Source organism: Diplotaxodon limnothrissa, linkage group LG17, assembly GCF_057381915.1.
Source record: "Diplotaxodon limnothrissa isolate DT_005_m linkage group LG17, D_limnothrissa_male_GT1.1, whole genome shotgun sequence".
NCBI classification, from domain to species: Eukaryota; Metazoa; Chordata; class Actinopteri; order Cichliformes; family Cichlidae; genus Diplotaxodon; species Diplotaxodon limnothrissa.
The window spans coordinates 37331492-37344334 of record NC_140612.1 but is presented as its reverse complement, the minus strand read 5'-3'; the positions used below and the strand labels follow the sequence as shown (position 1 = coordinate 37344334).

General features: G+C 41.3%; 1 protein-coding gene across 1 annotated transcript in view; it reads left to right on the top strand.

Moving 5' to 3' along the window:
* Positions 1-12683, top strand: part of tbc1d22a (TBC1 domain family, member 22a) — a 163649-nt gene extending 150966 nt beyond the window's left edge. The window contains exon 14 of the mRNA XM_085375485.1: positions 10980-12683. Coding sequence (XP_085231611.1) covers positions 10980-11108 — 129 coding nt within the window. The 3' untranslated portion in view covers positions 11109-12683. The remainder of the gene's footprint in view (positions 1-10979) is intronic.
* The last annotated feature ends 160 nt before the right edge of the window (positions 12684-12843 follow it).

Genomic DNA, 12843 nt, shown 5'->3' with positions numbered 1-12843 from the left:
AACCCCAGCATATGCATCAAAATAAACTATTTCTAGCAGTGCAATATGAGTCCTAAGCATCCCAGAAACGATACAGAAAGTCATAAAGTCAAACATAACTTTTAAAAACACAAGTATGGGCTCATGAGGCCCTTATGTTAAAAAAAAAAAAAAAACTACATTTCTGCAAAATGACGTCACTTCCGGTTTCAGGCAGGACATGGCAGACATGCAATAGTTCGTGCTGATGGAAGTAGGAAGTGTTACAAACAGCTGATAGGATCGGCAAAGCATGTTTCTGGAATATTATGTTTTGTTGCTGCAAGTGCTTTTTATGCGGTTTTTGCAAAGCTATATGTGGAAGGAAACTGACCGAGGACAAGCTGATGGCATAAGATGTAAGTACAACTCCTCCAGTTTCATATGCAAAAAAAATTATTGCGCTAACTATTTTTAAATCCCGGTAGAACTGCAACCACGTAGGTTGCAGTTCTACCGGGATTTAAAAATAGTTACGTCACCGGCTTTAAAGGGTTAAGATAGACCAGGGGTAGGCAATCTTTCTGATGATGAGTGCCATCTAAAATTTCCTCAGAAGTCAATGTGCTATATGATTGCATTAGCAATAAATTTAGTAACGCTCTATATGAACAGTTACACACTATATAGAACCACTTTATAGAATTATATTTGTTCCCAGATGTCGGCAGCTATCAGCGAATAGTTATCAGCTATTTTGAAACAAAAAACAGACACTTGTTATCCATAACAAGAACTCCATAACAGCAAATGAACTGTACAACAGAAAATACAAATGCTATTTATGGTCTCCTCACAACAGTGATAAGAAAAGTAAACTGAGCCAATATGGCATGTTTGTTAATACACATGTTAATGTGATCTCTGGTCTCCCACTCAGAGACACAGGTCTCAGAGTGTCCAGCATTCAGACGGCTACCTGAGGACACTCATGTGAAAGAAAATCTGCTCACACAGATATGTAGAGCCAAATACTGTCAACAAGGCCTCTGCAATGTGACAGTGATGTACACTGTCTTATTGGTATATGTATGATTGCTATACATTTTACATCAGATAAAAACTTTGGTTGTAAGCTTCAGATAATTATTTAATAACAGCCAGACAATTTTAATGAGAATAAGAAAGCATTTCTTTGTGCCCCCCTTTCCCTGTTAATGCCCTACCTGCCCCCCTGTCAAAACTTAGCAAGACCCCCCATGCACAGTTACCAGCTGTCAGCTGCATAAAAAAGGATCCTGGCGTTATTTGTCTCTCAGAAACAGTTCATAACTTCCCTTCAACTCATTCATGTCACCTAAAAGGTAAACCTGTTTCTCCATCACCTGTTCAGCTCTGATGATTCAGTAAGGACATCTCCTGGTTTCATCTTCATGTTTCCCTCTCACCACATAACCAAACCATATCATGACCAGCAGCTTTACAGCTGTGGCTCCAGCAAACATCAGCTGATACTAGAAAGTAATATTAAATAAATTCTAACAACAGCTGATCAAGCTTAAACGTGCTGCTGTTGTTTAGCGCAACATCAGCTGGTTTCCTCTTTCTGGTGCAAAGTGGGAGATAAATAAACAAGTGAGACGATCAGCTGATCATTGATCAGTTTCATGATTGAAGTAGCAACAGGAGAGAGAGGGGAGAGAATGAGAGAAGAAGAGGCAGCTGCAGTGTAACGACAAATTAACTCCGGCTTTGTGTCTTTTTCATTGTAGCTGAAGTTCGGGACAAACTGTGTTCCTTTTCAGCTCAATACGAAACGCATGATATTTTCTCTGAATACGAGACCATTCCGTTTTTTACAGGACGGTTGGCAGCTCTACTAACTAACTTTATGAATAAAATAAAGTTCACTCTCAGTAACATCATAGCACCACACAGCTGTATATAAACTCCGTCATGCTAGCTAGTACGCAGTACGAGTTATTGTAACGGACTGTAAAAAGTCAGCGCAACGAAAATAAACTCCACCTAAACTTGGTTTATATCTGACCCAGATAGACTGCAGGTCATAGCTTCTTACCTGAAGTTAAGTTCACCTGACACCGGCGGCCGCCTCGGGTCTCTCCTCTTGCCTCCCCTTTCCCTCATCCACCTGCTGGGCTCCACCACTTGCTAATGTTACTGAATCTGTGGAAGCTCCGCCATAGCCACCACCAAACAACTGACTTATTTTTACACACCGGCCAGCATTCTGCTTAATGAAAAAGAAGACTGATGTGATTAACAGGTCAAAATTAAAATCCCACCACCACCCCTCCTTTAAGCCAGCTTTCTTCTGATTGGCTGCACCTTGCAAACAGTAGGTTTGAACAATAGGTAGGTGGGGCTTCCGTCATAATCAGAGCTGTTTGTGTTAAGGAGCTCTGCTGCACTGAAATAGAACCTGAGAATGTTATGAAGGATCAAGCTTTCAGGTTTTTGTCTTTTTTGCGAATTGATTTTGGTGCATGTTAACAGTTAGCCTAGCCATTCTTGCTCAGGAACCAGTCTTAGCAGATCACCAGTCTATAAATAGTAAATACACCTGTTTGATAATTATGGCATTGTGCTGATCAGTGGTGACAGTGCATCAATAAAAAAAACTCCCATCAACATTTACTTTGGCCGTTTTGTTGCCATAATAAATGAACAAATTACCCATAGAGACAACATCACATCCTGCTAAGTGCAGCTTGGCTGTGCCATCCTGTGTCGGCTCTTACCTGTGCATGCTACGGTGCCCCACTCCTACATTAGTACCCACTGTTTGCCAGAGTGCCCATTTTGTGTAATTATATGAACTACAGCAAGCTAATGGCCCCGACAGAGCACTGCCTAGGCCTATTACACCTCAGGGTGCTGCAAAACACCATTACCACCAACAGCAACCTGGAGTGTTTGTGCATGTAGGTGACAGGATGTGTGTGCAACTGCACTTTCTGCGTAACGTTCATGTAGATGTGTTGGTTGGAGGTGGATTGATACATGTCACAGAAACACAGCAGTTACAGCCAAAAATTGGTGCTTTTAGCCTCAAATGCGCGTCTATTGATATGTGTATGTGCGTACCACACCTGTCATCTCTCCTCCATTAATTTCTCCACGGCTTTAGCCGCTTGCTGCTGGCAGCTGTAGTTGACACAGCAGAAAGGATTGCAAGTTTTGGAAGCCATTGCATCCACTTCATTTACCACCATCTCATCTTCTGCCTGTAAATTGACTATTTGGTTCACAGGAAGTGATTTAATTGCATGTTTGTCAGTATGTATGTATGTGTGTGTGTGACTACCACTGATAAATAGTATCTAGTGTAATATTTCTCTCTGTTTGAGGCCTCAGCTCTTTTAACTAATAATCATCTGTGACTCACATGTATACATAATTTAGGTGCTCGTGTTCACGATTGTCTGCCCAGCTTTGCAGGTTATTGAAGACTGGCTGAGTCGGCACCTCGTGCCTTTCAAGGTAGAAGACTTAAAATCAAACACGTGCAGCTCTTTAGATGAGAATAAGGATTGTGATGGACTCAATTAGATGGATGGATGGACTCATCTCCCCACACAGTCAGATCCAGGTCAAAACATTGACTATACACATAGCTAGTACAATTTACTTGACAGTGGCCTTGGCTGTCTGTTCAACCATTATGTTATCCCATTCTCTTTTTAAAGAAAGAGCCTTAGCACGGCTCTATTGACAAGCTGCTTTCCCCTCAGTATCAATAGCCATTAACCACTTTAAGCCTTGCCAAGCGTAGGAGATGGAGAGCTAATTGCCTTTTTTGTAGCATACAGTATACTGTAATGGTGAATCAATGTCTTTGTTAGTATTGTGGGATAAATGGATATTCATGCCTGAACAACCACATGCACCCACACATAGCGCTAGCGACATTAACAGCATATCTACCTACACATACACACAAATGTTTGTTTGGCTACATTTGTGAGGACATCCTATAATCAAATGGTTTCTAAACCATTTTACTCTACCCAAAAACTGAGAGCTTAAACTGTCATTACTGCCCTCTGTTAAGAGGTTAAACAGTGTTGAGAAAATTAGCTTTGCCAAAGTAAATGAACTAAAATGTAAAATTTTATATATTTAGTTTATCATTTGCTGATTCCTTTTTTACACGGACTGTAACAAATACACATTCATCGATATGCATTTTTCTTTTATATACTTAAAGCATGAATGCTGCATTTCATGGATTCCAGCAAAGACTCACTCCTTCACACTAACACTGGTGGCCTCTCAGTGTGGAGTGTTACCACCTGTGTAGAGTGGAGTGAGTGCAGTATTCCCCCCTGACAGCGAGATGTATGCAATTAAACAGTATTAGAGTCATTAGCTCAACACAAGTGATAGCCAGCAGATGGTTACCATGCAGAAATATGCTCTTAATGAAGCTCCTCAGTCTGGTCTATTGGTCTATTGGCTATAACGCTCAAAGCAGCACTTGATTAGACGGCGGTTGGTCCTCCTCTAGCATAACCATTAGTGCCTGTGGTTGTTTATAAAAATGCTGTAGCACATGGTTAATTTCATTCATGCTACTTCTTTATCTCTGTGGAGGTCAAAATGTGTGACGAAGATGTTTTCTACGAGTCTCTAGCCATTGTAGGGATTTTGAAGTGTTTTAGAGCTTTAAAAACAAGCTTTATATCATGAACATCACTGAAAACTGACAAACCTTTTTTGTTAACATCAGTAGGTCCTTGATAAGAATTAGCATTTATTACACATTTTCTTAGCTGGATCTTGCTAGTACCAGGCTGGACAACCTTTCGCCTGCAGAACTACTTTCTTCATTGGACAGATTAAACAAGGTGCGGGAAACATTCCTTGGTCCATATTAACATGTGTCCATGTGCCAATAAAATATCCCCCCATTATTGAACCCCCACCAGCATGAACCGATTACAAACAGCCGGATGGATCCGTGCTTTTAGTTGTTTTTACACTAAATTCTGAGCCTACCCTCCAAATGTCACAGCAGAAGTCAAGAATTGGTTGATCAGGTAACATTTTTCCAATCTTCTGTTGAGCCTGTGCAAATTGTAGCCTTAGTTTGATGTTCTTAACCAATAGGAGTGGAGTCCAGCGTAGTCTTTTGATACACGTTGTGTTTGTAGATGCTCTTCTTCATTATTTTGTATGCAACAAGTGATTATTTTGACTTTTGATTTTGCCTTTGGCATCAATAAGGCAGACCTTCTCACTGGATATGTTCTCTTTTGTCAGCTCATTCTCTGTAGACTATAGAGGTGGTAGTGTGGGGAAATCCCAGTATATCCACAGCTTTTGAAACACTCAGACCAGCCTGTCTGGTATCAACAACCATTCCACATTCAGAATCACTTAAATCGCATTTCTTCTCCACTCTGAAGTTCAACAGGTTGCTTGATCAATGTCTATTTGCCTAAATGCATGCATGAGTTGCTGATTGGTGTCAACCAGCAGTTAAACCTGCTGAATATTACCCAATAATGTGACTGGTACACGTATATGAGTATCAAACAACCACATGACTACTTGTTTATGTACAATGGACGTTTCAAGTTTCCACAACTGGTCCTTACTACTTACTTTGGAGCATGGATCCCTTTAGACACGGAATCATTCCACACCTACACACTTTGAAACCAACGCAGCCCAGTGAACTTTTCCTCTTTATTGTTTAAGCAGACTCCTGGTGTCCGAGTCTGCATATACAGTATATCACTCGACGTAGTGAAGGTCCAACGTCCAAGTGAAGTGAAAATAATCAAAACATATTTTTGAGTAATGGAGGACTTTAAAATAAAGTTGGCCATTTACAAACCTGTCATTATCAATAATAGCATATTGGCCCAGATTTGGAAAGACTCATGCTTATCATGAATTTTCTCTCTCATAACTGAAGCATGAAATACGATAATATGTAAAGCCCACGCTTGTTTAGCTTGTCTGTCAGTTACATCCTCACTCTCCTGTCAGGCTCTTGGAAGTGGTTAATATATATATATATATTTTTTTTTTTTACTGACAGCATCTTCAAGACATTTTTTTTAAAGCTCTTCATCCTTGACAGATTTTCTCCCCGCTTCATTTCTGCTGTAAAGATGTTGAGTCCTTTTCAGCCGTCATGAATTTACTTCCTCTGTGACAATAAACCTTGTTGCTTCAGCCTTTGGGAATTTCTCCAGGTTAAACTGGGGTAATAACAATAGGTAGCCTCGCGACACCGAGGCCACCAGTAAGTCATAACTGATTGCAGATTGTGCTTTTGCTGAATAATATCCAGGAAAAATCTTGGCTACAACATCAAGAGTGTTGCAAGTCCCCAGGGAGTTTTTCTTTTTGTAAAAGAGCCTGAGGCTTTGAGGTGCAGTAGGGGAGGTGCGTGGTGTCTCACCCCCAAAACTACTGTGCTTATAGGTACGTTTGCAGTCCAGCTACAGTGAATTGGCTGTGGTATAAAATAAAATAAAATAAATGTTTAGTTATTTGCTCTTCTTTTTTGTTCTGTTTATATTAAAAAAACAACAACTTGTTATTGGCTTAACTTATTAGACAGATATTGAGCAGGACATCTCCAGGTCAAAACAATTCATTTAATTTTTCTTTTATTTTATATGATTTGTCCTAAGAAGGAATAACACTCTGCTGGCTGTGAGCAAATTTTGCGGATTTCCAACTTGTGTGTGTGAACGTGAACTCGAGAGAGAGCATGAGCGATGAAAGGAGAGAGCTGATAGTGATGCTCTATTGAATACAGATGAGAGAGAGGCAAGCTGAATTCTGATCAGGCTTTCTTCCACTCTTACTCTTCCTTCTGCTCGCTCTCTCTTTTTTCTGTCTCCCGCTCCATCCCTCTGAGTGAAAATACTTCAGAGGACTGTGTCTTTCTGAACCAAGGGGGAAGTCAGTAGGTCAACCTTTCAAAGTCAACGTCCAGGCCCTCCTCTCAAAGGTGCAGCTATTACAGTGAGGGCCACCCCCTCCCCGTCCCTGTAGAATTAACAAGCGTGTGGATTTTGATGTTAGAGATATGGAGCAGTACTTTAGAGGAAATCTGATCCTGAACTGAAAATCCTGTTTCATGTTTAACAACACTAGAGGCCGAATTTGTTAAAATTTTTATCAGCGCTCGCTCGGTACCTGTGAAAATTTGTATTATTATTTTTTTTCCCTTTTGAGAAACTCCGGCAAGGTTTTAACGCATTCCAAGGGCCTCAGGTTCATCAAAGTCAGTCAATAAAGTAATCTGCAGCTAGTCTCCTGGAAAAACATATTTCTACATCAGCTGAATGTCAAAACTGGTATTCAGCTGACTTCACCTATAACTTATTCAGAAGACCGGGGTGAAGCGAAAGCCTGATCTCAGAAAATATCTAGCCAGGATGGCAGCTTGGAGCTTAATTAGTTGAAGAAAGCATGTGTTTCCCCCCCCCCCCCCCCCCCCCCCCCCCTCGCTCAGAATACAAATGATTTTTGGTGAAAAGTCTCACCGCCTCATTAAAACCGAGCGAGGATGGGAAAAAAATTAATGGAGCCAAACACCTTCAATTTAATACGTAGGAGGGTAAACTAATACAAAGTGCCTTGCTGTAGTAAATATCCCCACTTAAAGTTTTGTATAGTTTGACTTTCTCAGTAGTCGTAGAAAGATCAGCGTGAAGATGCAGGAGCACATCGACGCGTCCGCAGCGTAATGGTTAAAACCACGATTGCGACGCGATTAGGTTTCGGTATTTGAAAGCGTCTTCGAATCCTTTTTGTAACAGGGTCACATCCTCTCGGATAGCAGCGAACTGCTTAGGACTCAGATGAGTGAAGACACCACAGTCCCAACGTGATTTGTCTTTCGATGTGATTATCAGCAGCGTGATTGGTTGTAAACCCTGTTGTCACGGCAATGATTTCAGCCTTGATGATGAAAGCTCATGGGACACTGATCCGTAGCATGCAGACACACACACACACACACACACACACACACACACACACACACAATCGCTCTGTCTCACTGCTAACCAGTCTCATTCCCCTTTGAGAGAGAGGCATTAGTCGGTGAGATTGAACTCTTGCATGTGTGTGTGCGAGTGTGTGTCGCTGTTGTCTGTCTCCTTACTTACCCAGTAATGTACAAAACAGGAATCTGGGGAAAGGCTCAAGCTCCACTGAATTGTACTTGACATTTTATTCTTTCTTTCCTGATTTTTTTCTCTCTCTTTCCCTCTCACACCATACCCTGGACCCCTTTTTTCTGTTTCCGTCTCACAGCTGTTATTAAACCACTTTGACTGAGTTAATAACATCTGTGTCACACGCACACACACAAAAGCAAGTGTAACTGTGCCTGTCTGCTACAGTACCTTGTGCAAACCAGAACCGCAAGTGTGCATCTTGGTGTTATCTGTCTAAATACACTAATTATTATACTGGGTTTGGTGTACCTGTACACTTTTTTTAAAGATGGTAAAATGAAAATGAAAAGCAGAACAGAAAGACTTAATATAAAGATTTGAGTGAAAGATGATCATGGAAACATTGTGTTATTTAAAAGCTAAACAAAGAAACAATCAATAATTGAACTGAGCAGACCTCTCATTTTGAAATTTATGTAAGTAAATAAGTTTTATGTTTGAAACCAAAGTCGTTTCCAATAAAAATAAATGGGTTCTTAGAATTTTCTCTACCCACATTTACAGTCTTTACATAAAATAACACAGCAGCCTGCCCTCCAACAGCAGTTCAGATTAGCACATTTCTAAAACGTCTTAAAGACAGTCGTAGCTGACGCTTTCCTGAGGTCATTTGGAGGTTATTCCAGAGTCGTAGCGCGATGACAGCATAGGTGTGACCCGCCCTCCCCATTTTGATATCAGGATTACGAAAGGATCTTGGGGGAATGTATGTATTCAGCACATTGACCACATATGCAGATGTAAGACTGTTTAAGGCTCTAAATGCGAACACTTTCACATTTAGTGTATTCTGTAATGCATGGGGAGCCAGTGCAGGACTGCTTTGTCAGTAACCTGCAGCAGCATTCTGGACAGAAATGTTCATGATGCACACGCAGGGCAATTCTCTTTAGCAATGCTGCTGGAATATGTGGTGTATGGTTTGGCTTTCTCTCACTAAGATGAGCTTCCCTGTCTATGTTGCACCAGAGGATGTTTTTATCATCAAGCATTATGATGCCTTCATAGATGTGCAAGTCACATCCATGTGCAGAGATCCATACTTCCACAGATGCTGGATTTTGAGCGTTTTTGATGGTTTCTCTCCTTTTTAGCCAGTCCCTGATTCCTGAGTCCATGCACCCCAAAGATTTGTACTTCCCAGCTTTTCTGTGCATTCTTTATGTGGTTATGTTTATCACATCTGACCACATTGTGTTTCCTATGTCCTTTGGATCCGATTAAGGGGAACAAACTGAGCGGACACCATACACGAGGCATCTATGTATAAGTTACCTGGTGGAGAGGGAATCTTATATGCTTAAGGCCACTACAGGACCCCGGACTCAAGTCCACATCAGGTCATTTTGTGTATCATTCCTCTCCCTTCCTGCTTTCCTGTCTGCGCTGTATTCGACTTTCAAGAAAAGGCTGAAAATGCCAAAAAAATATATGAATATATATAAAAGGCAGACAACAAGCCAAGGCACTTAATTAAAACATTGCACCCAGCTTCTGACATTAGCCAGATCTACACAAATTAAAAGCTCGTAATCCTGGCAGACCTTTTATCAAACGCAGTGCGTACCAGGTCGAGGGAAGTGGTGCAGCTGTATTGGCTCTACTTGTTTTTCCTTTGCCAAAGGAAGAGCTCGTCTAGAGTTCTTTGCTGGGTCTTGCTTGAGTTCCAGAGAAGAAGTACAACTAGGTCACCTTTTCACCTGCTAGATGAAAAGGTGACCCAGAGAGCAGCTAAACTGGAGCAAGCACATTTACAACTGACTGAGAGTTGGCCGGAGAACAAAGCAGACCACGTTCACGTGTGAGCTGGCCAACGGGATGAATATTTGGCTATCAGCAGATGGCCAAATCCACTTCTGTTTGGTGAGGGCATTTGTGTATGTGCGTGAGAGAGAGTGTGATTTTTGACTTTTTTGGTAAAGTGCAATTGCCGCTTTGCCCTGGTGGTTAAGCTGGCTACATGTTCACATTATGCCACCTTACAAGGTCATTTATTAGCATTTCTTGTTCGTCTCCCTGCCTGTTTGTTGTTTAAAAGCCAGGAGAGCCACCTTTTTGATTTATTTCAGTGTTTTGACTGATGGATATTGTTCAACTTTTAAAAGAATTTTATTATTATTATTATTTAGGTCCTATAAGATGACGGTGAGGTCCTACCATCTCTGGAAAAGGCATAAATCCAAATTGGGATACAGAAAGTTTTATTTTCTGAATATAATTACAAGATGATGGATTCTAAAGTTCTGTCCTTAAGTGAAGCAAAGAGCCCAGACTCTTTTTCTCTCTTATTCTCTCTCATTGATTGCCTAACCATGTACCAGCTTTGTCTTACATTACTGTGAGACAGAAGTAGTGCTTCCACTCTCATTTATAATAAGTACAGCACCTCGACCCCCCAAATTGGTTCCTTGTCAGGTACAGAGGAATCAATGTACGAGCGTGATTCTGACCTGAAACCACGCTGCTGAGCTTGAAAAATCCCTAGTTTTGTGTGGATATAATAGCCGACAGTATAAAAATTCATCAGCTGCTGCCCACAGATTGTGATTTCCCTTTTTTCTTTCCTCATGTCCTCCTCTAGCCTCTTTTAATATTGATCAGATACACATTTATCTTTGCCTTTCCTCTTGCATCAATATTTTCCTTTGGCCCCTACACACACTCTCCAGTGTTTGAGTTTTACTTTTTAAATCTTTTTTCTCTCTGAAGCTGATTAGATTGATTAGATCTTGTCGTCATGCATCTTGCGGTTTTGCGTCTAAATAATGTCTTTGTTTCTTTCATCAGGGCCTGATGATCCTCTTACAGAACCTTCCCACGATGCACTGGGGCAACGAGGAAGTGAGCGTACTGCTGGCTGAAGCCTACAGGTTGAAGTTTGCCTTCGCTGATGCGCCCAACCACTACAAGAGATGATAAGCAAGGGGCGGGGGAGGGGCTCCCTGTGTTCCTCCTTTACTCCCCCCAAAGTGGTCTACTGAACTCAAAGGCCTCTATTCCCACACAGGAAGGAGCTCCCTTTTCTTAACCTCCTTTTCCCTTATTGGCCGGTGGGCCTTTCAGCTACTAAGAGATTTTTGAATCAACCAATGACTGCGAGGATGTGCGGTGTAGCATTCTAACATGTTGATGTGGAGCCCTTTTTTTTTTTTTAATGATTATTGTGTTCTCTGATTAGCTCTGAGCAGTGCAGAGTCCTGTTCTTTATCACTGCAAGCTGACAGCTGGGAGATCAACCTAAGGCCCGATGCAAAACCAGGAGCTGTTGCTCAGCACCGCCTGCGGTCTGGCTCCGAAAAATGCCTCTTTCTGCTAATTATTTCCATAACCATGGTAATACATAGTTGATTTTTTTTGTTCCCTGAGGCAAAATGTGATCTTTTTCCTTTTCAGTTTGCAAAGACAAAGAAAGATGTCAAAGGGCATTGCACTAGATACTTTACTTGCCCCTCCCCCCCACAGATTGTTTTTCTTCGTGACCCTTCCAAGACTTTTGAAGCAAGACACTTTGTCAGTCAGTGAGAGGAGGCATGTGTACTTCCTTCCATTAAGCCAATCACACACCAGCTTTAAACCCTCATTGTCCAGTCTCATCACTGCAGCGTCTCGTTGTTTGAATGTAACGCAAACAGTGGCAGGAGGCTGCAGAACAGGAGTCACATACACAGATCAACATCAAAGAACATAAGAAGCCATTAGGAGGGAGAACGCTACCTAGTCCCACTTGTTAGGGTTCTTTTTTTCTTTTTTTGCTCCTCAGACCTGCCGCATGTGAAGGGCCACATCTTATTATCAACTTCTCCTTCTTTGTGAATGTAAGACTACCTCAGAACACGCATTGTTATTACACGGTTATACACATAATGAGGCGTTAGCAGACATAAAGAAAGAATAACTCAGATTCACATTGGTCTGGGTGGGTGACAGGCCAGATCTGAAGTTGAAGCTAAATTCCGAAAGAGCACAATCGACACGGTTTGGGGACCTTTTGTTTTTAAGTTTTCCGCCCAGAATATATAAAATATGGATTGGACTGTTTAGAGATCACCAGCAAGGCGGGGCCTGAGCTTAAAAGATGTATTTCCATATAAACACGTGAAACTAGAAGGGTTTATTTGGAGGCTCCAACTTAATGGAAGTCTTGCAATTTTAAAATGCAATTACACACGCTTGATCTATTTCGGCTCTCGTAATTTATTTATGTAGAAGCTCTGCACGCAGATCATCGGGATTATCCTAAAAACGTACCAATACATAAATAAGTAAATAAATAATTACAAAGCTGTTTCTTTGCTTATGACCATCCATCCCATTGCCTCTATAATGCTGTTTGTAAGTACCCTGTAATCAGGCGTCAGCACGGTGCTTACTGAACTCTGTGAATATAATAGGAAGTTGACAAGCTTAGCAGGTGACAACGATTCATCACGCCCTTTAATTAAAAAGCGTTTGCATAAATAAGTTATACAACCTGCTTCTTGTTTTTGCACACACAACTCTCCGCCTTACATTAGTCGTTCACACGTTGCTCTGTTCTTATAGGGCACATGGGATGTCTTACGCAAAGTCAGTAGCACCATATTGGTGTGATGTTAGGTGGTGGTGGTGGTGGGGGGGTAATCAGACATTCATGACATAACACAAAGCTGTT